The sequence below is a fragment of the Streptopelia decaocto genome (assembly GCF_964273445.1).
Source record: "Streptopelia decaocto genome assembly, chromosome: 1".
NCBI lineage: Eukaryota > Metazoa > Chordata > Aves > Columbiformes > Columbidae > Streptopelia > Streptopelia decaocto.
In genome coordinates, this window is record NC_138663.1 from 54,404,298 (window position 1) to 54,431,560 (window position 27,263).

At 40.5% G+C, this 27,263-nt stretch overlaps 1 protein-coding gene across 3 annotated transcripts in view; it reads left to right on the plus strand.

The window, feature by feature from the left end:
• Positions 1 to 1,941: 1,941 nt before the first annotated feature.
• NAP1L1 (nucleosome assembly protein 1 like 1) overlaps positions 1,942 to 27,263 on the plus strand; it is a 35,980-nt gene continuing 10,658 nt past the window's right edge. The window contains exons 1-5 of one of the 3 annotated variants that reach the window (XM_082043561.1): positions 1,942 to 1,960; positions 20,112 to 20,146; positions 20,859 to 20,947; positions 23,523 to 23,625; positions 26,784 to 26,925. In XM_082043561.1, coding sequence (XP_081899687.1) covers positions 20,130 to 20,146; positions 20,859 to 20,947; positions 23,523 to 23,625; positions 26,784 to 26,925 — 351 coding nt within the window. In that variant the 5' untranslated portion in view covers positions 1,942 to 1,960; positions 20,112 to 20,129. Of the gene's footprint in view, positions 1,961 to 2,595; positions 2,722 to 20,111; positions 20,147 to 20,858; positions 20,948 to 23,522; positions 23,626 to 26,783; positions 26,926 to 27,263 lie in introns of those variants that run through there. The other 2 variants (XM_082043562.1, XM_082043560.1) reach the window with 2 other exon arrangements.

Below are 27,263 nucleotides of genomic sequence, written 5' to 3' on the forward strand. Positions count from 1 at the left end.
GACTCAGAAGTGAACACAGCTGATAAGGCCTGTGCACTCCAGGGAGAGGTCAGATTCCCTCATGTTTAATAGCTTAGTGAGTGAGACACTATCCAGGCAGATTGAAACTAAAAGTTGCAGAGCATGCTGTGAAGCATGGGAAACACACAGGAAGATGACAATTCAAAGCAGAGAAGAATATACAGGCCATTAGAGCTCAAATACAAGTTTAATTTCAACCCAAGTCAAGCTTTAAAGTTTCTTGTTGTCATGGCCGCACAAAGGTTGGGATAAGTCAAACCACTTTGACTGCAAAACAACCCAAAATAGAAAGATTGGATGTGCATACAAGTCAGGTATTGTAAAAAATAGGCTTGTCTTTTTCTTTCCATAAATGTGTGATGGCAGGTGCCATGTGGAAGCAAGGTGGTGTGTGTATGTCCTCCACCTTGTTCCTTCCTACTTAGCTGTTCACAGCAACTGCTGCTTCTCAAAAAATGTTTCTGTAACTGTTGTTCTTCAAAAACTGCTGAAGAGCCCTGATACAAGAACTTTATTTTGCCTCATGAGAAGGGGTTGACCTACCTGACTAATGGTAAAACCCCTAAAGACATCTGTGAATTTTGGATGAAAAGGCATTTCCCTCCAGTCTAGAACTAAGTTTCCAGTTTAGACCTGCGTAGATCCATCCCCACTCCCCAGCTCCTGCTGTCAGCTAGCTTACTCTCTACTCGACACTGCTGGCTTCTGCACATCTCATCACTCCTCTGTAGGGGTCACTGGGTCTCACCTCTGGGTTCTGCATGTCACGAGGTGGCAGGCTGCAGAAGGACACGCCAGGCGAGCCACCGCCTTGTGAATCACTTGTTTACAAATGATTGCCACTTTAGCTGATTGAATAAAGGGAATGTCTGCAATAGCATATAATTGGTGTTGCAAGAAATACCAATCGATTGCTCATTTTTATCTGCACAGCTCTGTTCATATGCCCAAGCATGGCACATCTCAAATAAATAACTAGCATCTAGTACAATTTTAAAATCTGAGGGTTGCAAGAGGGCTACAGATTTTAAAATCACATAATGTCACCATCTCTCTCCCTAATTCTTGTCACTTGGACTATGCTGTGCAACCTTTGCCTGGATCCTTTTGCCTCCTTACACTACTGCAGTTTCCAGCTGTTTTAAATTGCACGTTATGAAAAAGCCTGCATCCCAAAATTCAATGTACTGGGGAACAGGACATCCTTAAGTTCCCTGCATAAACCTCTGTCTTGCAGGTGGGATTTCTTTACCAGAAAGACATCTGCTTATGGGGGCTGAGACTTTACTGCTGTACACTGGAGCTGGTCTGGCCCTGTACAGTGAAGAATAGAATGCTTTATCTTTTGCTTGTTCTTAACATAGATTTTGTTGCAGATGCTAGGCAAATTTTTTGCTTTCTGTTGTCATTTCTATTATTTAAATAGCTACATTTAGACTGCAGATTGCTTTAGACAAGCAGATGCAAGAATTTAGTAAAATGCAGAGAACACACAAATATCTGGTGATTTATGCTCAGTAAACAGCTCTTATGCCATTGTACCGTATGTCTGTCCATCCCTCCTGCTTTAATAATGTTTGAAATCATCAGCCAAGAGAAGCTAAAAGTCCCAAAGACATTTATGTTTCTATAAGTTCAGTGTAGATCACAGATGTCTTCCCCAAGTGTGCTCCATGCTATTACTCAGGACCATGTGCACGGGTGAGAAGCCCTGGGAAGTAATCGGTTTTGGGAAAGGCTTCATTTGGAGCTTGCCGTCAGGCTTGAGAGGCGCTTGCAGAAACCAGGCTGCTTAGGTCTCTGGCAGGCAAGCACGGCAAGTTGAAATGGGAGGGCTGAAGCTGTTGCTGCTGGCTGGCTGTCCCGGGCCAAGGCAGGAGCAATCGAAACTGATGAAACAGCGCTTGAACCACCATGGTTTTGAGCCTGGTCTTTTACGGTAAGCTAGTGCTGACTGTGGTTTTATGGTACCTGTAGCCTTTGTGAATAGGGTTTACCTCTTTGAGTAAATCTGTACCTACTTGACAGGCTGCTGCTATTTTTGCTCTGGTGCCTTCAGAGACCCTCCCAGTTCATGTTTAAAGCAGCACTGAGGTGGTCAGGGTAGCATTACATCCCGGCTCCCTGGCAGGTCCACCTCGGCCACCCTCCCGCCGGGCAGGAGCGGACACAGTGACCAACTGACTGGGGCACAGCTCTGGGTGCCACAGAACATCCCAGGCCGGGCGGCCCCCAGCTCCTGGTGGGTTTGCGGGCGAGGTGCCGCCCAGGCGCGGGGCACCGTTCCCCTCGGGCCCGCGGCGGGGACGAGGAGCCGGCCCGAGGTACGTGAGAGAACTCACGTCCCGGGGGACGACACGCCCGGGCCTCCCTGCGCGCGGCCCGGCCCGGCCCGCCCGGCGCGCGGCAGCGGGCGCGCGGGGGAAGGGCGCCCGCCGGACAAGCCCCAACCGCCTCGGCCAACGGCCGGCGCGCGCCCGAGGCGGGTCGGCCGGCGCGAGCGGGAGGGCGCGCGCGCGTTGCCAGGAGACCCAGGGCGCGCGGGGGAGGGGAGGGAGCGGAGGGAGAGGAGGGAGGGGGGGTTACGTGGTGACGTTAATTCTATATGAGCGCGAGCGGCGGGAGCTCGGGTCTTTTTACCGCCAGCCGCGCGGCGCCTCCTCCTCGCTCCTGAGTCACCGCCAGCCCCGGCCCGCGCAGGTACCGGGCGGGGCGCCGCCGGCCGCCCCGGGGCTGGGGGGCGCGGGTGGGGGACAGCGGCCGGGGAGCCCCTGGCCCCCGCTCCCGCGCGGGGAGGCCGCGGGTGCCGGCCCGGCCTAACGGGGTCCTTCGGCCGCCGGGGCGCGGGGGGCCGGCGGTGCCCGCACCGCTCCAGCCTCTCCCTCGCGGCCCGCGGGGCGGCAGCGCCGCTGCTCATCCGGCCCCTGGGCGGGGAGCGCTGCCCGCAGCCCCTCTCCCGCGCGTCTCCCCGCCGAGGGGCCGGGCCGGGCTAGGCCGGGCCGCTCGGCTCGGGCCGGCGCTGAGGGGAGGCGGGTCTGCCCGGCAACACGTGGGGACGGAGCGGGGCCGGCGGGGCGCTGCCGGGGAAGGAGACGGCGGCGAGGCCGGAAAGCCGCTCAGGGGAGAGCGGGGTGTGCCTGTGTGTGTGTCCGGCCGCTGTGAGGGACGCGGGGTGCGGGGCGGTGGGTGCCGAGCGGGCGGTGGCTGCGCACATGGCGGGGGGACGGCGGATGGCAGCGCAGTGGCCTTGTGCTGGCTCCCGGGCGCGGAGCGGCGGCTGGGGCGTGCTGTGCTGCTGGCCGCTGGCAGGGGGACCCAGAGATTCAACCAGGGGACCGGCAACTCTTGCTTCCTGCCTCAGGAAACAGCGTTTTTCGGGTTTCTGGAGTTCAACATGTCGCTTCTCTCGGTGCCTGCTAGCTGGTATCACCCAAAATGAGGCCCTTGCTTCCCTCCTCCTTGTAGATATGTCCCGTGTAAATGATAGAGATAGGAGGTACAGGAGGTGAATGACGACTGTTATCAAGGAAAACTAAGAAACAGCCTGAAAGATCTAGTAACTACAACTGGAAGTATTGTCTTGTGTTTAGTATTCATATATATTTATCTATCTGCATATAAAGTGTATTCTATCAACTCCACATTGGATGTTTAAGGGACTTACACAGCCAATATTTGTGAGACTTTCAGTATTTAATACAAAACGTTTCCCATTTGATTGCAGAAGAAAACACAAACGTTTTTTTCAAATGACTGTGGTATAGTAATAATATACAGCATCTTCCAGAGTTTGTCTCCAAGCACATTGCGATGTTGTGCATGTCCATTTGTGTTTGAAGCCCTATTGAGATACACTTAAATTTCATGTTTTAACTCCTTTGAGGAAGGTAAGAGAAGTGGGCACTGGGTGTGCAAGGTATGACAAATACTTTTCTCTGCTCACCTCCTCTGTTGGAGTTTCAGTGTCTGCTCTTAGAAGTTACATTAATCAGGCAGGAGATAGTGCCTGATTATTTTCATTTTGATCATGAAATAAAACTAGAGAAGAACTGAGGCCTAAGGCTGCATACAGTCGTAGGTAGTTTCTGATGAGCTTGTTAGTAGCTTGTTAGTAGCTTGTTAGTAGCTTGTTAGTAGCTTGTTAGTAGCTTGTTAGTAGCTTGTTAGTAGCTTGTTAGTAGCTTGTTAGTAGCTTGTTAGTAGCTTGTTAGTAGCTTGTTAGTAGCTTGTTAGTAGCTTGTTAGTAGCTTGTTAGTAGCTTGTTAGTAGCTTGTTAGTAGCTTGTTAGTAGCTTGTTAGTAGCTTGTTAGTAGCTTGTTAGTAGCTTGTTAGTAGCTTGTTAGTAGCTTGTTAGTAGCTTGTTAGTAGCTTGTTAGTAGCTTGTTAGTAGCTTGTTAGTAGCTTGTTAGTAGCTTGTTAGTAGCTTGTTAGTAGCTTGTTAGTAGCTTGTTAGTAGCTTGTTAGTAGCTTGTTAGTAGCTTGTTAGTAGCTTGTTAGTAGCTTGTTAGTAGCTTGTTAGTAGCTTGTTAGTAGCTTGTTAGTAATTTTACTACTGTACCCATTTTACAATGGGAAACTCCTTAAAGAACAAGAAAGACACTGCTTGTATTGAAGTGAGCTAAATGGCTTCCAGTCTCTTGGAAATGCAGAAATTACCTTAATTCTTAGGGCAAAATAAAACTTGAAATCTACATAAGCTTGAATGACTTTATTGCCTGTATACCAGCTGAAATTTTGGGTCACTCAGGTTTTCAGGTTCCTGAGACATTGATGTAAGTGCTTGGAATAGGCTACTGATACCTGTATTTCCTGTTTGTGTGGCTCACTCCTATAGGAGCAGTATATACTAACAATCTTCCTTCCCTTCACTTTTCCTGTATTTTGTGACAGGCCTTGCATATCATGTGGTCAGGTTTCTGAGGACAGGTTTGTTTATTTGAGTGTATGTGGAATCAGGGTCTTGCACACAGGTGATATGATCTGGTGTTTTTCGGGGCCCCTTGTCCTTCTTTGGCATTCACAGGACTAGGAAGCAAGGGCCGGGGCTGCTGGCAGTGCGCAGTAGTGTGCTGCATCTGTGCAGCTGGCCTGGTGCTACAGGAAGTGCCATAAGCAGTGGGTCTGCTGTAGTGCTCTGTGTGTACAGCACAGTAATGCTCTTGCCATCCTGACGTTTCATTGAGCCCCTGCCTCGGTCAAAAACTGTTCCTGGGAGCTGTCAGGGGACTTGTTATGGTGATCTGCTTACTGAGCACCCTGGAAATGGGTGGTCTTTTTTTTTTTTTTTTTCCTCTTGCATAGCTGACAATGAACATGTGTGCACAAGTGAAACTGAAAGCAAGGCATTGCGGACTTGTATGTTATGAAGCTTTTAAACAGACTTTTCATAACCTTGAATGAGACCTGAGTTTTCCAGGCTGAGACAGTGTTCATTAATACAGAACTCCAGATCTTCAAGTAAACTTTGGCTTACTGTACTGTCAGTTGCTTTGTTCTAAGTCTGTTCCTTCACTTAGCTCCTAAAAGTTGAAGTAATTGTAACATGAAGAATTTAACTCACTGTGGCAGAGATTATATTCCTTCAGGAAATAAAATAGCTTGAGGATTTGAATTTCAGTAATGAAGAATCTCAGGGGAGGAAAGACAAGCATCTTCTGTTTTGAATTCTTGATCAAATCCTTTGGTGAAAGACAGGTTGTTTCAGTAGGCCGGTGGGTATAATGAACATGTCTATGGTATCTATGCCTGTTTGTTAATATCATTGTAACCTGGTTCATCTTCAGATTCTTGTGGCATCATTGCAAACACGCTGTATCTCAAACTGAAAGTCTGATTCTTATTTCTTTAATGAACTTTGGGAATTGGACAGAGCGCAGAAAATGGAGATGCAGATGTTCTTAAAATGCCTGTTTTTCTGCTTTTGTATGTACATTCAATGGAACTTCAGCTCTGGACTTTTCCATGAACTGATAGTGCTTTGGTATTAGTGTGGTACTTGTAGGCATTTACACAAAAGATAGTACTGTGCAGACAGAAACAAGACTTCTAAATGCTGGTTGTATTTTGCTGAAGCTGAGGAGTCTTCTGAGTTAGATGGAATGTGTTCACACAGACCAGAAGCTAACTTCTCATTAGGAAACTAGCTAGTAAATAATAGAGCAGAATGGTATTGTACAAGTGGTGTTTAATCTGAGGAATGGTTGTGATGATGGGTTTAAAGCTTATAGGGCAGTTTTCATTTGTAAATTACTTCGAGCTCGAAAGTGATTGTAATTGAAGTTAATTCAATCTATCTGATCATTACTCAGCACAGAGGTTTGTGCAGTTCCTCATCACCTAACTTTGTTAATCTGGAGAGCAGATCTGGTGTCATAATGTATTTGTCTGGAAAGCCAGACGTGCCTGGCAGGCATCACAGAAGTTGCTTGAGGATTCCTGTGATGACCTTCTGAAAAATTAAGCTGTTTAGAAACAATGCATGAGGTTTTTGAGGACTTCCTACACTCAACAAAGATAATGCAAAAGAGAAAAACAATTATAAATATGGCTTCACGTATTTAGTGATAACTTTGACCTTAAATTTTCAGGAAGATTACATATGTTGCACAATAAAACTTCAGTTGCATTCAGAAAAGAAAATGAGACTCTGCTAATTTACTTTTGATACTTTGTATTTAGTTTTAAAATATAAATTCAAGATTTGAAGTAATTTAAATTCTCCCCAAAGATTAATATTTTTAATGAATTTACATATCACTAGAACATAATCTGCATCTTAACTACTGTCAAAGTCTAGACTGGAGATCTTTCCTAGATGGAAAGCTGTTTATATTTTAATATTGGAAATCAGGGGGTACATTTGGGGGCTGAATATATGCTTAAATGTACATCTGCACAGACATAATTTACAGTGGTGATGTCTGAGTTTAAAGCTTAACTTGCAGTAATGACTAGGCAGTTGCACATCAGCTGTTTCACCTGGTCTTTGTAGACTTTAGACCAAAATACTACCAGTTTATCCTTAGTAGCTTTTTAGGACCCAAAAGTGAAAGAAACTTTTTAGATATGAAAACTTCAGTTTCTGGATGTTCCTGCAGCTGTGAAGCCTTCAGTTGCTGATTTGACATTTATTCTTAAAACAAACAAACAAAACCAAACAACAACAACAAAACCAAACAACAAAAACCGCAACAACAAGAAAACAAACAAACAAAAAACCCCACACCACTACCAAACTCTCACCCAAAACCTGAGAGATGCTAGAAATGCTCTCATTTTTAAGTGTTGGAAGTTCTGGTTCAGAGGTTCGACTAAGCAGATGAGTCTGAAAATGGAGTAGAGCAAAACTCCAGGCTTTGAAGACCCAGGATAGAACCATAAATGCTTGTCATCTTTTCTCACTGTCTTCAGTAATATTAGTTAACTCCAGTACTTTATCTAGATGTTGTTTAATATACGGTGTTTCAAAGGAAGGGCAGTTCTTTCATGTTTCTTGTAGGATGACTGGCCGTTGATGGGAAGCTTCTTTTTATTCTGGCTCTGGTTAAAAACCTGGTTTAAGCATTGAAAGGTTAAGATGGGGGGGACACAAGAGGACATAAAATAAAACAATGGTTTACATCCACACAAATTTTTAATCAGTTATTTTTGAGCTTCCTTTAACTTAAATATTTTAGTGTCATTTATCATTGTTCAACTTTCAAATACTATTAATCTCAGATTTAAGTTGCTTCTGTTCCGCAGGTTTTCCTGTGACTAGACCCTGAACTGGTTTATTTCCTCTCTTCCAGAATGTTCAGCAATGAATACAGTATTTTTTAAGGATATGACACTGAAGTGTATAATGATATTTTGCATTGTCTGATTTAGTCATCATGCAGTCATTTCAGATCTTGCCTACTTCTGCATGTTGAGTGGAAGTCTTCAGTAGGCTGTGCACAATTATGCCTGTGCCTTTGCACAGCAATTTTTTTGCCTTTTGAATTCTAAATTAGTTTGAATTGTTTCTTTTAATATATGTTAGTTTAGCTTTTACTACTATGTATTTTGCCTTGCTTGGATCACCCTTTTAAGCAGATCTTAGTTCTGTGCTACTTCAGTTTTGGAGATTACTCATCTTGACTTTGGATTGTTGAATATGAGCTGGTATAAGAGCTTTATTCCTTGTGTGTGCAAAGTAACATCATCAGAAACCTGCTTGCTATTTTTGAACTGGGGATATCTTAATGAAATGGCCTTTTGATTCTTCTTTCACCTTCACTGTTATGGAGGTATCAGGTGGTACTGCTGGTACTAAAAGCACAATTGAATGAAATTCAGAAGAAGATGCTTCTGAAGATTGCTTTGTAAATAAGGCTCAAGTTCTTTGGCTCTCTACAGGTGTAGTATATGTTACAAGTGCTTTTTAAACTCTGCACCTGTATTCATTTGAAAGTGAGTCACTGAAACCATAAACGTGTATACTTCTGCTGGGTCTTACTACCAATTGTAACATCTCACTCCTAACAGCCACCAAAAATGTGTCAAAGTTAGATTGATGTTGTGTGGGGGTTTTTTTAGTGAATGCTAGCTTCTTAGTTGAAAACCAGACATTTTAAGGTTTGCTGTTTGGTAATAGCTTTGTTTTGATGGAAAAAAATTTAAGTGAAGATAACAAGGAAGTTGCTAAACCTGTCTTAGGAATTTTAGTGGCTTCATGGGAAGTTAATGAATTTACAGTATTGCATTAATCAGATGTTCCAGCAAAAAACACCCTTTTGAAACCTATGTACATTTTCCGGTTTGTGTTTTTACTTTCTTTTCAGATAAGGATGTTTAAATGTTTTTTTTAAAGTCAAACTGTGTAAAAACTTCAGTGGTGCAGTGTGTGAGCCTTGTAGATAGCAGTGTAACTGCCAGTACGGTTGTGTTTGATTATGTGTCAATCTCAGTAGTCAACTGACACTTTCCTTCATTTGATGTGGCATGCACAAGTTGATCTTTTGAACTGTTAAAATCCACCCTGCTACCTGAATTACTTTGTTAAAACACTATTTTTTCTATTACTTTGACACTAACAAGCTGAATACTTGTACCAACATGAACTGTATAGAGAAATAATCACTTAGGAAGCTTTACTTTTTTTTTTTTTTATAAATGAAGATTCTGATTTCAGCCCTTCAGCGTGGCTGTTGTTTTTCTGTTATCAGTGATGGAAAGGAGAAACTGCAACAAACTATTCTGATTAATTTGTTGAAAAGAAAAAATCTTATTTGGGTTTTTCAGATTTGAATTGAAACTTCTGGATCACTTTTCTAATCATGAAAGATCACCCTAAATAGAAATTGGTAGGTATTCTGCTACAGAATCTTGGCATCCAGAACAAAGGCCACATTGTGTGTTAATTGTCCTATTTTTAGAACATGATCAGGGAGCTCAGATCAGTAGTAGAAACAAGCATGTGGATATAATTCAGCCCTGATTTTAAATTGTAATGCTGTAGTTCCTTCTCATTATGGAGACACTTGTTTTGCTGCGAGAGTAAAGAGTAAGGCACTACCTAGAATTCAATAAAAATGCTACAAAACTAGAGTTCAGTATTTGACTGAATCTTCATTTCCTGATTTAAAATTAAGAGGAAAGCTCTAAAACATGTTTCCACATGAATGAAAGGAAGCCCTGCAGTTACTAGTGAGTAAGTAACTTAGTTATATATAAATGATCACTCAGTCCTGTTTTGAAGAATCTGAGTTTTTTCTGGCATTCTCTTGCAAGTTGTAGAGCACTTTAAACTTGAAATGTGGAAAACGTGTTTTCATGCCATAACGTATATTGTGCAGAGACCTGCAAGCGTTAGTGAGATAGTTGCATTGGCAAATGGCTGAAGTTGGTGCCTTTACCTCAGGAGTTACTATGAGAAGTGAAAATTGCCACTTGAAGGGGAGAGAGCAGACAGTTTCAATTAATTGTGTTGTGTTAGTAGGTTCAGCCTTATAATGATTTAGTGTTTCTATTTTCACCAACCAAATTCTGAATTTTGCCATGTTATCACAAGGTAAGATGTTGTAGCGTACTGTTTCGCAGTAACTTCAAACTTGTCTAACCCTGTTTGTGAGTTATTCTAAAAGGTACTTACCGGTAGTGGCCTCATTCACTTGGCCCTACTGTTACTTATGCAATTGCAGGTCTAGCCCTGTACAGAAGAAATACCCAGTACATTTTTTTAACTTTACAGCTGTTCAGACATTGCTGATGAAAGGAGGGGTATGCATAGCTAAGGAAGAACTGTGATAAGCTTTCCCAGCAGCATTTTCTGGTTATGTTGGCTTTAGCTGACTGAAAAGGTGGTTCAGCAGAGAAACTTGGTGTTCCCTTTACAAAGGGGGTGTATCACCCTCGTGGTGATGTGAGTGCTTCCCATCTTGGTCAGTTTAGCACTTCCATATAGCTAAATGTTCTGAGTATGTTTTGTGAGACACCACTGCTCCTCTGAATTTCTTATCATACTCTGCTTGGTCCGGAGTACCTTACTCAATCTGCTAAAGATTCCCATATATTGCCATTCCAGTTAGCATTTCTGCTGTTGACTGTGTGTCTTTTGGACCTACTGGATGAGTTGGTACTTGCATAATAAAATTGCAGCAAAACAAAGGGTTTGAATTACTGTGTCCAGTTACAGTGTCCACTGGCATGTTCTTGTTACTGTATTGAGGAACCTGGATTACTTGCTTCCATTGACCATTAGCTCCTTAATCTCTCTACCAGACCTTGATAGCCTTTATAATAGTACTATCTTGTTTATTATCTCATGCTCTTGATTTGTGTGCTTGTATTTTGACAGATGATCTTAATTACCTACTCTAGATTTGAAAAATTAATTTTGTCAATTTTTGCTCTCCTACATTAACAGTCATAAATATTTTGTTAACAGAAGAACTTTGAGGCGCTTTTAAAAGGAAATTGTCTCTGAAGAGTTCAGTGGCTGATAATGTCTTTCATCAAATAGATGTGGTCTCTTGATGTTCTAGCATAGGACTACTCTGCTCACTTTAAACTGACTTTTTTTTTGTGTTGATGTGTTTTTTTGTTGTTGTTTTTCTTTTTACCTTTAGCTTTCCTAAGAAGGTGTGGTTTTCAATAATATGGATGCTATAACCCCTTTGTAACATGTTGCTTGTCTACTATGTTAATGATAGGCACAATATCCCCTTGTTACATGACTAGTTTCCATGCTAATAATTATTTCATGAATTTGATCACAACAATAAAAAAGAAACACTTGGTCTTCTGCTTGATCACCTTTTGAAATGGCATTTTTTTAATCTGATACATTATTCAATTGCTTCTTTTCAAAGAGGAGCTAAATGCTCTCTTAGTTACTACTCAACTGAGTGATTCTTTCTCATCTATCAATTTTTGTTACCATAGCTTCTACTAACAGTTGTGAAATTATTTATATGTGTTTTTTTAGGTCTTAGTACCAAAAATTTTGAAGTGTGTATATGCCATGTACTGTGTGCTTTTTATGGAGTTCACCCGGTTCTAACATTGATGTGAATGAAACTGCACTATGCAGAGCATCTGAGCTCTTTAAAGTTAAAAACCTCTCTTAGAGGTTTAAGCAAACTACTCCAAACAATTGTTTTGAACATTTACAATCAAAGAACATCTTTTGATCATAGAATCATGGAATAGTTTTGGTGAGAAGGGACCTTAAAGATCATAAAGTTACAACCCCACTTCCATGGGCAGCAACACTGTTTGCCAGACCAGGTTGCTCAAAGCCCTGTCCAACCTGGCCTTGAATATTTCCAGGGACTGGGGAATTCACAACTTCTCTGGGCAGCCTATTCCAGTGCCTCACCACCCTCATGGTGAAGAATTTCTTCCTTATACCTAATCTAAATCTACCCTCTTTCAGTTTAAAACCATTACTGCTTGTCCTATCACTACATGCCGTTGTAAAATGTCCTTTTCCAGCTTTTTCATATGTCTCCTTCAGGTACTTGAAAGCTGTTATAAGGTCTCCCTGGAACCTTCTCTCCTCCAGGCTGAACAACCCCAACTCTCTCAGCCTGTCTTCACAGGAGAGGTACTCCAGCCCTCTGATCATCTTTGTGGCCCTCCTCTGGACTTGCTTCAACGGGTCCACGTCCTCTTTGTGTTTGGGGACCCAGAGATGAACACAGTAATCCAGGTGAGGTATCACAAGAGTTAAGTAGGGGGGACAATCAGCTCCCTCAACCATGCCTCTTGTGATGCAGCCCAGGATATGGTTGGTTTTCTGGGCTGCAAGCGCACATTGCTTGCTTATGTTGAGCTTCTCATCAGCCAACTCCCCCAAGTCCTTCTCCAGTCTGCTTTCAATCTGTTTTCCTCCCAACCTGTATTTGTGCTTGGGATTGCCCTGAACCAGGTGAAGGACTTTGCACTTGACCTTGTTGAACTTCATGAGGTTTCCACAGGCCCACCTCTGAAGCCTGTCAAGTTCCCGCTGGATGGCATCCCTTCCCTCCAGTGTGTTGACAGCATCACATGGCTTGGTGTCATTGGCAAACTTGCTGAGGGTGCACTCAGTCCCACTATCTATGTCACTGACGAAGATGTTAAATAGTGCGGGTCCCAATACTGGCCCCAAGAAGTGTCGCTTGTCACAGGTCTCCACTTGGACATCAAGCTGTTGACTGCAGCTCTCTGAGTGCGACCATCTAGTCAGTTCCTTATCCATGGAGTGGTCCATCTGTCAAATCCATGTCTCTTCAATTTAGAGATGAGGATGTTTTGCACAAGTCTAGTTAGATGTCATCAGTTGCTCTTCCCTTATCCACCAGTGCTGTAACCCTGTTGTAGAAAGCAACGAAATTTGTCAGTCATGATTTGCCCTTATGTAAGCCATGTTGGCTGCCATCAATTACCTCCCTATTTTCCATGTGCCTCAGTGGAGTTTCCAGGAGGATCTCCTCCATGATCTTGCTGGGCACAGAGGTGAGACTGACTGGCCTGTAGTTCCCTGGGTTTTCCTTTTTTCCCTATTTTAAAAATGGGGATTACAATTCCCCTTTTCCAGTCAGTGGGAACTTCACTGAACTGCCATGTCTTATCAAATATGATGGATAGTGGTTTAGCAACTTCAGCTGCCATGTTCCTCAGGTCTTGTGGAGGCATTTCAGCAGGTCCCATGGGTTTATGCACCTTCAGGTTCCTTAGATGATCTCAAACTTGATCTTCTACAGTAGGTGGTTCTTCCTTTTCCCAGTCCCTGCCTTTGTCTTCCGTGACTGGAACAGTGTGGCTGGAGCACTTGCCAGTGAAGACTGAGGCAAAAAAAGTCATTGAGTACCTCAGCTTTCTCCATATCCTGGGTAACCAGGTCTCCTGTTTCCTTCTGGAGAGAGCCAGCATTTTCCCTAATCTTCCTTTTATCACTGACATACCTATAGCAGATTTTCTTGTTGCCCTTGACATCCCTGACCAGATTTAATTTTATAAGGGTCTTTAGCTTTCCTAACCTGATCCCTGGCTGCTTGGTCAGTTTTCTCTGTATCCCTCCCAGGCTACCTGTCCTTGCTTCCGCTCTCTGTAGGCTTCATTTTTGTGTTTGAGTTTGTCCAGGAGCTCCTTATGCATCCATGCAGGCCTCCTGGCATTCTTGCCTGACTTCCTCTTTGTTGGGATACATTGCTTCTGAGCTTGGAGGAGGTGATCCTTGAATATTAACCAGCTCTCTTGAGCCCCTCTCCCTCCAGGGCTTTGTCCCAGGGTACTCTGCCAAGCAGATCCCTGAAAAGGCCAAAGTCTGCTCTCCTGAAGTTCAGGGGAGTGAGCTTGCTGTGTGGCCTAAGGATCTTGAACGCCACAATTTCATGGTCACTGCAGCCAAGGCTGCACTTGAGCTTCATGTTCCTAACCAGCCCCTCCTTGTTGGTGAGAACAAGGTCCAGCATCTCTCTTGTTGATTCCTCTGTCACTTGGAGAAGGAAGCAGTGCATTCCAAGGAACTTTTGGATTGCTTGCCCCCTGCTGTGTTCTCTGTCTAACAGATCTTGGGGTTGAAGTCACCCGTGAGGACTTGGGCTTGTGAATGTGAGGCTGCTCTTGTCTGTCTTAGAGGTCCTCTTCCACTTGGTCTTCCTGGTCAAGTAACCTGTAGCAGACCCCCACTATAATGTCATCCATCCCTACCCTCTCTTTAATCCTGACCCAATCTGCTCTCAATCTGCACCTCATCTGCCCCCAGATGGAGTTCCTTGCACTCCAGCTGGTCATTGACAAAGAGGGTGACACCCCCTTGCTGCTTGTCTCCCCTGCCTGTCCTTCCTGAAGAGCCTGTATTCTTCTATTCCAAAACTCCAGTCATAGGAGCCATCTCACCACATCTCCATGATGGCAATAAGATCAGTCTTACAAGATGTGTGCATGTCTATTGTTTATTCTCTATGAAATGTGCATTTGTATAGAGGCATTTAAATTGGGCACCTGATGTGGCTGATTTTGATGGATCTCTACATTACTTTAATTTTTGTTTTCTGATGCTGAGTATGTAAAGCAAAATGTTACAAGTTGCCCTCCTGGAATGCTAGGCAAGAACATTAATTAACTTTCAGTTAATATATTGTTCTCGAGTTTCCTAGTCTGTAGTAAGAGTTGAACTTGGCTGGTATGATGTCATTTGTCTGGCACTTTTGGTTTCTGCATGCATTGCAAATAGTTTGCAAGACTTAATCCTGATGTACAACTAGTTGTCCTCCAGCTGGACCTCTCTTTTCTTCACTGACTTCTGATTTAGTCCACTTAATTATTTTATGTTGCAGATTTTTAATCCCAGATAGGATTAATTTGTTTTAGGTGTTTTCGGTTAATGTGTTGCTTTCAGTTGCCCAAGGCATGCCAGAGACAGAAAGAGACTGATGTGCTCTTCTATGGACAGGCTGACTTATTTGCACTGCTCTGAATTATTGACTACTGAGGAAATTAGTTTGGGCAAAAGGGTAGATTCCTTTTAAAGATGTGAGTAAACAAGGCTTGTCTGTAACTTAGGTCAAATATCTTCAAAAAGCCTCATTTGTATCCCTTGAATTACTTCAGAAATTTCTTCTAGTTGCTATTGCAAGCTAATTGTGGGAGCAATTCCTCTAGAGAAGGCTAAATGATGTTTCCTGAAAGGGAAGGAGTGGGTCCTGTGTGTGGTATGGTAGCCAGAGAGATGCTGAACAGCTGAGATCTGTTGGCGGCCTGCCAGCCATAGGGCTTGTGAAAAAAAAGCTGTTGTTTTGCTGCAGAAACTGTCTTAGGAATGTCTTGCCTCCTCAGCTGACTCCTGATTCACCTCGCTGTGACCTGTCTTCCCAAGGCTTAGCGGATGTCGGGGTAATCTCATACTGGCATGCTTACTTGGGACACTTAAAGCTGACCTTCAAAAAGAAAAAGCTTCTCACCAGAGTGTTTGTGTCCTAGCTGTAATGTGGCCAGTGCTGCTGTGCAAATTCAGACTGGTTTCTGTGTGGATAAAGGCAGACTGGGAAGGGCTGAATATTTACAGTTTGTGTTTGTGTTTTCACTTGAGTAAAATTATTTAAGGAACGATAGCCCCTGAAAACTGTGAAAGCTTACTAGTGGGTGACTTGAGTATGAACACATGGCAATATCATTTGTTTCTTCATGTATCGAACTACATTTCTTCAAAAACATGACAGGTTAAAGAGGTGATGTCCTTTAAACATCATAAAAATAGCAGATTTTCATACTTCTTAGTAAGATTTAGGTTTGTAAGAGTTCTGCCAGTTTTTTGTGATTCTGCAGGAAGCACTCAAAACTGGCTAAGCTTCTACTGGATTAACAGTCTCCTTTCAGTTTTAAAAAAGGACTCATTTCTTGTGATGGCAGGTAGGCTTGTGAGCAAGTTTCAGCTACCTGTATGAAAGATGTTTAAAACTTTAGTCTTTGGAAAACTTGCACTGCAGTTTGCTTTTCTGTGCTTTTGTTTCCTTTTTATAGCATGAACTTCCTATATGTTATCTTTAAAGCCCTGCAAAGATAAGGTAACTATTTCTTTTCCTCTGTATATTTTTCCATTGAGCAGCAAAACTGTAAGTGAAGCCTCTGGGTGCCTCTATGTTTGACCATAATGCAGTGCTACTGATTGTAGCTGGTTAAATAACAGGGAAACAAAGTATTTTACAAATAAGGAGGTTATTTGCCTGCTGGCTTTTGGACAGGGAAAGAGGCTACACTTTACTGGTAATCATAAAATCTAGGCCCCCTGACAGCAAGAAAATATTCAAGTAGCATCTCAGCACAAAGCAGTCACCGGGACACTGAGGCTTGAAGTAACACCAACACATCAGCTGTAGCCAGGTTTGTTATAATCCTGCACTGGTAGCGGTGAACTGGTATCTCCCAGGGACTACTTCAAGGATCAACACCAGTGAATGCTTCTGGCTGCTCACATGCCAAGGTGCAGCTGCTGTTCACAATCTTAAGTGCACCTATGAAACAAACTGGGAAGGATGTCTCTGTCTTTCTTGTGGAAAGCTGAGTGATATAGTACTGCATCCAAATATTTAGTTTTGGGGAGATACTGCAAAACAGTGCAGTGATGTGTTTTAGTATTGCTGATTGTGGTATAGATCATATCTGAAGCTCTCACTAACAGGTTGGGACCTTGTATTAGGTGGTGTGCAATAACAGTGGAAGCTGTTTGCTCTTAATGCATTTTCTCAGTACTTTTCTGCCTCTACAGGTGGTGTTTTTTTTTTTTTGTGGTGTTTGTTTTGTTTTGTTTTTACCAGTTAAATTGTGTTTGCGGAGAAGCTTATGGTTGCTTAGTTATATGACAATAAACTAAATGTGATGTAACTATATATCCATGCTAGTGGGCTGCAGAGATTAGTCTAAATGTCTGCCAATGTAGTTCTCTTGGCATTGTGTCTCATAGCCTCCTCACACAAGAACTGTTCAGAGCTGGCAGATGACAGAGTCATGACAAACAGTAGTATCTCCTCAGTTTGCAGAAGAACTGTTTTGACTACAAATGTTCTGATATTGAGTTGTGTAAAAAGTGGAGGGAAGATTAAAGGATGAGACATGAAAAGATTCACGCAAGGAGGACAGGAAAAATGGGTTAAGGCAGATAGGAACACAGTGGAGGAAGGCACTGAAGTTGATAGCTGCTTGATAAAGTCTGGTTTAATTTCCAAAAAGTCTTTAAAGAATGTTATCCAAAGACTGAGTAAACTGGGCTATAGTTGGAAAACATATATTGTTGGCATAGATTGCATGGTATGTATAAAAGCCCCTTGCAACAAGGGGTTCTGTAATGAGATGGATGCCTTCAAAATTGTCAAAGTGATCTTAAAAGAGGGGAGAACACTGAAAAGATGAAAGTTGGTGGTGAAAGACAGTTGTTCAGACTGGTGAAAACAAGGGCCTGCCTAGGAATTCAAGAACATGGAGACTGCTGGTTAAACTTTCTCTGCTACAGTGTTGCCCAGCATAGAAAAATTTGACTTATGATCTCTGAGCTCGATGTTGGAACTCAGAAACAGAATTTTAGTGCTTTGATACTTGCACAATATAACATCAGTTTACCTGCACAATTGCAGGGAAGAGGAGGACTAGTTTATGAAATAAATATTTATTATGAGATTGTCAAATACTTGCACTTCCTGAGTCAGTGTGGTGTTTGCAGTAATATTTTTGTTTGTGTGGGTTTTCTTTTCCCCTTTTTTAAATTTTTATTTTTTAGATTTTGTTTTGGTGATGTTTTAATGGTATGTTTTCAATGTGATTGAAAGCTAGAAGAGTTTCTGGAGGAATTATTGCCATGTCATTGTTTTTGTGTGGGGTTTTTTTTTTGTGTGTGTTTGTTTTTTTCTAGTTATTTGCTGCTGTTGGAGATGGGATGGATACTTCTGAAAGTTTTTAGGCATGACTTGGCCATAGCCAATCTTGTGTCCTCATTTAGAAAAAGTGTTTAAATGAACTGCAGATGTTGGTCTGTTTCAGCAAACCTGTATCTGAGGTGTTTCAGCTGCTCTTTCATCTAGCCCACTGGCTTGGTGAGACAACAGGGGTTGTGTTGTCACTGGCTACACCTTTGAAAGACTTTCCTCAAGTTTTGTGAAAAGTCAAGCTCTATTTGATGGGAGAATGGAGAGAGGAAATGTTAATCTCTGCAAGGAGCAATAACAGTTTGTGAACATTGTCACATTTGCGTAGAAATGTATGATCATACAAGGCAGGTATACTGTGCATCTCATATTTTTTTTGCACAGTGATACTACTAGTCTCATAGAAGAGGTCCTGCATGAACATGAAGTTAAGAGGAAATGTGTAAGGATAAAGTTGCATATTTTGCATGGATAAAATCTTTTGCAAATCAGAAATAATGCTAATTGTTAGGTTTCTCAAGAAATAAGGAGACATCTAAATGTGAGTGGTAATTGTAGTACGTTTTCAGTTTCTATAGGTCTTCAGTCCATGCTGTCTTTTGAGAATGATATCCAAAGTAGAGTCTTTGGAATAGTTTTATAGACATCTTGCATCCATATGTAAACCTGAAGTGATCCAAACTTGATCTGAATTTTGTAAACTTCAAATGAGTCAAATTTTACTGGAATTCTTGGATTTCTTGTCAAATTGTTAGCTGTCCTTTCATCTATAGTAGCACTACCATTCTATTTGATGCCAAATACTGTGCTGTTTTTCTGAAATAGATTGACAAGTAGTTGGTTATTTAGTTTTTCTACATAGTAGGGAATTGAACCTTTTTTTTAATCATGTGCAGTCTCCTAAATACTTCATTGACACTGTGAAGTTGTGGTCCTATATTAACACATTGGATACTTCCTTCCCATGTAATTGTTGAGAAGTAGTTATGACACTGGAAAAATATATTTTGATTATATCTACATAGAGTGTGGCTGTTAAATTATAAAGTTTAGATTCTAACATGTCTCTTTATATTGACTGTTAATGTCCTGACCTTACTAGGATTGTGCTCTTGTGTTTCACACTTTGGATAGATGAAATGCAGTTTTCATATTTTCTGGAACACGTGCCTCCAATGCTTTTACTAAGATTCACATTGGAACACATATTAAGGAGTTGAACTTTCTGAAAGAAACTTGAATTTGTCTAGTTTACTGGACAGCAGTTAAAATGGGGGCTCTAAAGCAGTGGTTTCCATGCTTCTTGGACTAGTGGATTATTCTTGGTACTTTGTGTCTCCTGGAACCATTGGACCTAAGATGGCAGTAACGGGACAGTGTTTTCTTTTGTGTGGTATTGCTTTGGGTAGCTTGAAGTCAGGGACATCTTTTTGGACATTAGACTCCTAAGTACCATTTTGCGGGTGGAAAAATGTCATTCATCTTGTTGTATGTTTGAGAACATAGGTGTTTCATGGCATAGAAGATTTTCAAGAGTTTCAACATAAAATATTTCTAGTTACTGGAATGTGTTTGTGATGATACTGAGATACTTAAGAAAATCCTGATCAGTTAGGACATGGAAATTAGTTGAGTTAAATAGCTCGGCACCTGGCATCAAATATTTTTTTTTTAATGCTGCAGTTCTATGGGTATTCTGAGGAACTACTTGGATTTGTTTTGTAAAGTTGGAATTAAAACTAAATCCACAAAAAAGTGTCTCTAGTATTAAAAGAAAAAGATTTAGCTATAAGTATCCTCTACCTGCAATTACATACTGGAAATGAGTAAATGGTTACCAAAAGAGTTCTAGCACCTTTTTTGCTTCTGTTTTTCTCAAGTTATATTTCAACTTCATACTTGCACAGGACTAGTTTTCAATCTGTGGTATTAGTACAGTCCTATAATACAAAATGCAACATGGTATTTTTCTGGTACTTCAATTTATGTGAATAAATCTATTGGTTCTAAACCAGAACAAAGTTTTTTAGTATTTCTGTATGCTTTAGAGTGAGGCCTTAAAAAGTGCATGGGAGATATGCCACTGTTCAGACTATAATATGTATTTGTCCTATTTATTAAAGCCAACATGGTTTGTATTCCTTTCTTTTTTAGCATTATAGCACTTGCCTGTAGACCTTTTAAGTGAAGTCTAATGCTGACTTTTGTTTTTATTTTCCATAGGGTTTGAAATCTAGAAGAATGGCAAACATAGACAAGTAAGTAAAATCTGTGCATTATTGAGGCTCTGACTGTGTCATACACTGGACTTCAGATGGCTGTGATCTCCACTATACTTGGTAGACATGGTCTAGGTAGTGATCTTGGCATGGTGGCAAGATGTGAGGTTTATATCCTGTGGGAGAAAAGCTTGAGTTGCTCATACTCAATGGGTTTGGGGTCTTAATTGTAAGTAAATCTAAAACTGGGACAAGGCACCAGTGAACTTACTATGTTGGTTAGAATTCTGGAGGGGAAAAACCGGTAGTACTGCCCATTACTATTGTTTCACTGTGCATAGGTTTTTCTATACTTTGAATGCTCATGTTGTGTGGTATTTATGTAAAGATTAGGTGAACCTACCCTCAATACTCAAGGCCTGTGCATCTTAACAAAGAGAATGTATAGAGCAGAAGGAGGCTTTTGACTAGTTGATATAAACAGGTGCTGAAGGAATTATTTTATAAAAAGAAGTCTTCAAAATTCTGGAAAGCTGCCAGCTCTTTAAACTGTTGTGAGATTGTTGAATGTGAAACTTGAATCTGTGAAGACAAATTTGACTTTGGCTATTAAAATTCCTAGTTTGTCATAGATCAAAACTAATGCAACAGTTTGCTTCTACCCACATGATCTCTAACTTGAGTTCTTTAGTCTCCTTATAGTATTTTGTAAAATTAACTTCTTGATCCTGTTATTGAATATTCCTAATAGCAAAGAACAGTCTGAACTTGATCAACAGGATATGGAAGATGTTGAAGAAGTAGAAGATGATGAAACTGGTGAAGATGCCAACAACAAAGGTAATGTTGAAACAAGGTTTCTAAACAGCTGCATACGTGTTTTCTAATTAATGTGTTACAAGGCTCTTACTGCTTAAAATAATAAGAAATGGTAAAACATAACTACTGATGCATAACTGTGTTTAAATTTTGAAGGACTCTTTTGCCAGTTGTATGATTTTTATTAGTTGTCTGCAGTCCTTTATTTTAGTCATGGTTAGTACCAGTTCAGGTAGCACTGGCCACCTGTAAGGATAAATAATTGGAAAAAGAAAGGATTATTGTGGGTATGTGACTAGATACTTTCAAAACTAACAGCAGTTAGAAGGTTTTAAAAAGTGAAGCTCTGGGTAGAAGAAAATCAGGTGCTTATATGTGTGTGTGTCTCTTATTTTTTGATCAGTTGCTTAGTAATTTGCTGCTGAATTGTTAAGATTGTGAACAGAAGAGAAGTCATGCTTAGTGTTGCCACACCTAAAATCAATAAATACTTTTTTTTTCCCCCCCCGCAACAAAAAAAACCTTAACATGTGTCAGAATACTTGTTTTGTCTGTGCTGAACTGTCTTACTCATACTTTGTAGCTAAACATTGAAGGCACAGTTAGAATCTGAAGGGCAAGTAGCTGAAAGAGAAATAACTAATAATAAATAATAAAATTATTTCAACTACCAATAGTGCCACATTATATGACTGCTTGAACAGAATAATAACACTAAAGTAGCCTCATTTTGCTCAAGATGACGTTAGAGGCTTTGCTGTATCTATTGAAAAAAGTGTTTTCAAAGCTGGACTGCAAAATTGTGGGGAGCACACTGGTCAGCTGAAGAACAGCTTATAATAATTAAATGGTAGATTTCCAGGTGTCCCAAAGCAACCTAGAGGTGAATAATGTGTATTTTTAGTGATTAATCCCAGCTATTGTAGACAAGGATGTAAGGGCAAATTATGCTATAGGAATCTTGCAGGGAAATTGAATTTTATAAATCAGAAACATTTTTCAGTAGTAGGGAAACCTGACACTGTTAAGCAGTTCTTTTGCATCCATAATTCTTGCTTGTCTAGTTTTCTAGAATTTTTTATGCACAATTTTGCTTATATTTTACTGATTTATTTTTTGAAATCTATTTTCATTTTTAAATTGTCAAAGGTCTTTCTGTGGACAGGAAGTGTAGCAGTCAGGCTTTTAGGAAAAACCTCTTCAAAGACATAGTGTACAGGGATCCACAAATTTGCAAAACAGACTATGTGGTCAGATTTCAGTTACAGGGAATGTGGCTGTTGGCATTGGTATACTGTGTGTATACTGACTCGGGATTAAAGAATAACTGACAACATACTCAAATGGCACAATTAGGTAGGTTTTCAAGTGTATAGGAAAGTAAAGTGAATAGTAAGACCAGAGATAACTAGATAAATTGGCAAGAAGAGTAGTGTTGACAAATGTGAGGTGATACCTTTAAGAAGTAATTACAGCTTGTACTGCAAAAATATAAACTGATTGCAATTGTTATGGAAAAAACAGGACTTTTTTGGATGTTGCTTGAAAAATAACTTTTCAGCATGTAATTTCAGTGCTAGGACATAAAACTGGAAGAGAATATTAACATATGGTTACCCTACTGAAGGGCATAGAAAAGGAAAATGGTATGCTGTTTCCAAAAGCTTTGCATATCAGAAAAGATTCCAAAGCTTCACTGCAATTTGAAGGTGTCAGAAGAATGCTATATAAACCTGATATCTTATAAGGAATGCAAAGTACATGTTTGCCTATCTGTAGATGTTGAGGATAGGGGGAAGAAGGCAAAACCAGCATGATAAAAACTGACTGTAAACTCTTACTAAAAAATATCTAGCAGTGAAATTCATTTCTGTGAGTTGAGGCACAGATTTTGAGGAGAAGTAAAAGGGTTAATGTTAATTTGGAAGATGAGAACACTTAGGCTAGGAGTTTGTGTTTTTTAAATGTACTTCCACCTTATAGTAAACCTGTCTTGTAGTTTCAAACAGGTTTTCCATTGGGACAGTCTTTCTAAAGGTGATGTAAATGATAGACTTCAGGGACCCTAGTACTGATACTCTGCAGTGAATAATGTGTCAGACTATTCTATTGAATAATTCTTTTGCAGGAAAAGTTAGGTAAACATAGGTTTGTAAAGCAATTTTAAATGCAAGTCTGAAACTGTCTTGTTTCTCTCTGTTTACCTGGGATGGAAGGAAAATCCCAATTCCAGTTTTTATTCCCTTAAAATAAAAGAACATTCTTCTACCTTCCCATTCCTTAATGAATTCAAAATTAAAGCAGTCAAGGCAAAACATGTTTTTAGGGGCAAGATATAAAACCTTCCATTTTAACAGAAAAGCTCAGTTTGCTGAGTAGTAGCTATTTTAATTCAGGTGCTGTTTCCGTTTTCAGAATAGGATGGAGTTTGATCCATGCTTCCAAAACAGAGAGGTGTTTGAAGTACTTTGCCTATGTTTCTTTTACAAGTTGATATATAGTAAACTTACTGCTCTTTTGTAGCATTTGAGTAGTTTTTATTTCAAGATTAGTCCAAAAGATGCCCTTTGCACTTACATATTTTTCTTTAATTCAGCTCGGCAGTTGACTGTGCAGATGATGCAAAATCCTCAGATTCTTGCAGCCCTTCAGGAAAGACTTGATGGTCTGGTAGGAACATCTACGGGATATATAGAAAGGTACAGTATTTGTTCAGTGTGAGCAGAGTGGTGTAAATTTTTTTTTTGCCTTATGAGCAGTATTGTCTGTAACATTAATAGTAATAAACTACTGTGCTGCCCAGATAGCAGGAAAATTAATATAGTCTGCCTGTAGTGCACCTCAGAATTGAAGAGTTTTTACTTAGGCTTTTATGAAAAAAAACCCTAAAATATTTACAGGGGCTGACCTTCTCTCCCACAGTGGCAACATGGCACACTTAAAAGATACTTTCCTGCTGCTTCGAATGTCTTTTGTAGCTGTGTCTTTATCATGAAACATCAGAAGTATGGTAAAATACTTTGAGACCCAGTGTTTCTAATAGTCATTTTTTTTGTTAGAGTGTTACTAGGAGCTAATAAAATTATGGATGGTGTATCTGCGTTTCATGTGGTCTCCTTATGTAGCAAAACTTGAAACAGTCTCTCGCTAAGATTTTCTTCATCTGTCTTAGCAGGTAGAATTTTCTGGCTCTTATGTAATTTCTGATTGTGTATGAACACTTCACCACATCCACAGGAATAATAAAAAATACAACTGTCTTGCTGTGATGGGCTCCTGCATTGCTATTGACTTGAACTGGGGCAGCTACTGAGTAACAGGCATTCTGCTGCTGCTACTCCTACTCATACCACGTTCCTGTTATAGACCATAGCACGGAAGAAAAGCCCATTAAACCAGCAGCCATCACTAATAAATACTGGTCCAAGAAAGAGCATGGAGTCAAAGGGTACCCATGTTCTTTCTTGTTTAGATGCTGTACACTACAGGCTTTCTATGTCAAATATTTTTCTTCTGTTTTTCAACAGATATTAATTAACCTCTACTAATCTTCCAGGTCCTTGATCTAAGAGTCAACAAAAGTGGTAACATTGATTTACATGGCATTCTTCTAGTCAGCTGCTCTCTAAGATACTGTACCATTTCTTCATCAGTTCCAAGTACAGTAGTGCATTCTTTATCACAAAAGCATTGCAACTCTGCCCATGTGCCAAATGCTTACCTAACTTGCATTGCAAAAATAACTTGAAAATGTGTGTAAACTTGAGCGTGCACTTTCTCAACACATGCATGCTGACTTAACCATGCTTTACAGGTGCCTCTTATGTGCCTTTGCAAGTGTTGTTTTGATCTTATTTAACTGCAGAGTCTAGACATTGAGATGGCACAGAAGTCCTTGGGAACTGGGGATCCTAAAAGCTTGTTATGTGGGCTGTTAAGGAACATAAGCTAACAGCATAAGCTGGTAGGAAACTAAACGGGTTCTGAGAAAACATCTGTCTGCTCAGGCTTAGAATCTGCTAGTTGCTTGGCACTGTCCAATAACTTACCTCTTTACCTGTGCCTGGCCACAATAATTTTAATGAAACTTACTCCCGTAGACTAGAATTTCACTCAGCTGCTCACAGGAGGTTGTATTCTTGTGTAATCATAATACTTGCTAGTGGCTTGTATTCAGAGTAACAGGTTTTACTTGCCATTGTTGTACTTGTGCAGTCCAGGTTGGATTTCTTGGTCTGCTTCTCTGTTTTGGGTTTACTTTGTAAAAGCTGTCTCTTTCATGAAACTGCCTTTCTTCTTTTTGAAAAGGACAGAGATGATAAAGGTATTGGATATACAAATTGTGAAATTTCAACTGGTTGGCATGGACTGTGATGAAATGCAGCTTTGACACATGAAAAAGATACTAGATTCCTTAATAAAGGGGTTAAAATCTCTAGCCTGACATACCAGAATTGGACATGCTACATGTATGGTGCTACCTCTAAGAAATTTCATAGTGCTTTTTATTCAGTTCCTAGGACCAGTATTCTTAGGCTTGATATATGCATGTGGCATTAAGTAGTCAATTGTTCTGTGACTTATCTGTGTGGTTATGTTAGTTTTCTTCCTTAACAGTTTTTTTTTCCCCTTGAACTAACTGAACTTGCTACTTAAGCTGCTGTTAGTTTTGATCTTGTACTTGAAGATAAAATTACAGCAAGTGATTAACTTGACCAACTGCTGGAAAAATGTCAGAGTAGCAAGTATGTTATCAACCCTTTATGAGTATACATGACTAAACTTAAATGGTTTTGGTAGTCTGTGTAGCAGATATGCTTTTGCCTGAATTGGAAGGTTAAGGGAAATCTGGGTGTAATGGCGATATGCATTGCCTTAGTAACCACAAATAGTATATTCATGTTGAGCGTAAAGCTGTTTGGGAAGAGGTTTTTGCATTTTAAAATTGGACAAGGATGCTAGAACATGTCCTTGTCCTACCTGATAGAGGTAAGCAGGCTTGAGTAGTACAGTGTTTAAGCTAATATATTCTTGGTTACTTCCTCTATCCTGGAGCTGGTCCTAACAAAAGCAGTTCTTTAATACTGTGTTCTAAATAACATGACACAACTGCTTAAAATAAATATGGGAAGTTAACATGGTAAACTCTCTAGCCATGTGCTGGGGTTTGGCCCATCTCACAGGCAAGGGAGGCTGTCAGCAATCTACCCTGTGAATCTCATCAGTAGCCTTGATGTAGGTAACTTTCTGTCCTAACAGTAAGTCTGTGTTAGCATATTTTACTAAAGTTAAAGCATTAATTGCTTTCCTTTTACACATGTATAATATGGAGGCTTATTTAGCAAAACAGCTCTGGTTCACTTTGGGAGTGACAGTTAATGTGTTAGACAGTAGTACCAGCTGCTTTCCTTGGTGAAACAAATGTGAATTTTGAAGATTAACTTCCTTAAGCAAAGACTAACTCAATTGTCCTAAACTTACTTTCATAAAACTAAGCCAATTAATGATGACCTTTTTAATTATACTCAGTCATATGAATTTAATATGCTACTCATTGATACTGTAAACTTGTTTTTAGTATGAAATTTAATTGCACAAGTTTGTCTCATGATTGACCCAGGTCTTTGAAATGCTCTGTTTCAAACTGAGGTTAAGTCTTAGTTTAAGGGCCTGCACTAACAGTTTCAATCTGCATGGTCCAGTGGGTCATAGTTTTGATTTGTACAGCTTTCTAAAACTTAGAGTGTAAAATCAGTTTTGATGTAAGTTGGATAACTTGCAAGGGGACTGGATAAGGAGGGGTCAATATGTGCTTAGAATGCTGTGTTAGTAACAGTTCTGTTGCTGAATTTTTCAGCTTGCCAAAAGTTGTTAAAAGACGTGTGAATGCTCTCAAGAACCTTCAAGTTCAATGTGCACAGATAGAAGCAAAATTCTATGAGGAAGTTCACGAGCTGGAAAGAAAGTATGCTGCTCTCTATCAGCCATTATTTGACAAGGTATTTTAATGCTAATCTGATTTGTACCTAAAAGCTTTAGCTAAAACACAAGGGAACATAAACTGAAAGCTTATTCATGTTCTGAATTACTTTGGTCTCATATGTGCCAATTCAATTCAGTTGACACCACTTGACTGTCCATGTGAATACCAGCTAAGATGAATGAAGGGGGAGAAAGGTTCAGTCTGTTCCATGATTACCAAAATCACTTCAATATACCAGGCCTCATCTTTTAAATTGAGCAGATGTCAGATGGTATGGTAACCTTTCTGGAACTTCAGTGCTTATTTTAGTGTGTTGAAAAGCTCATAGCTACAGAGTCATCTTATAGTGCCAGA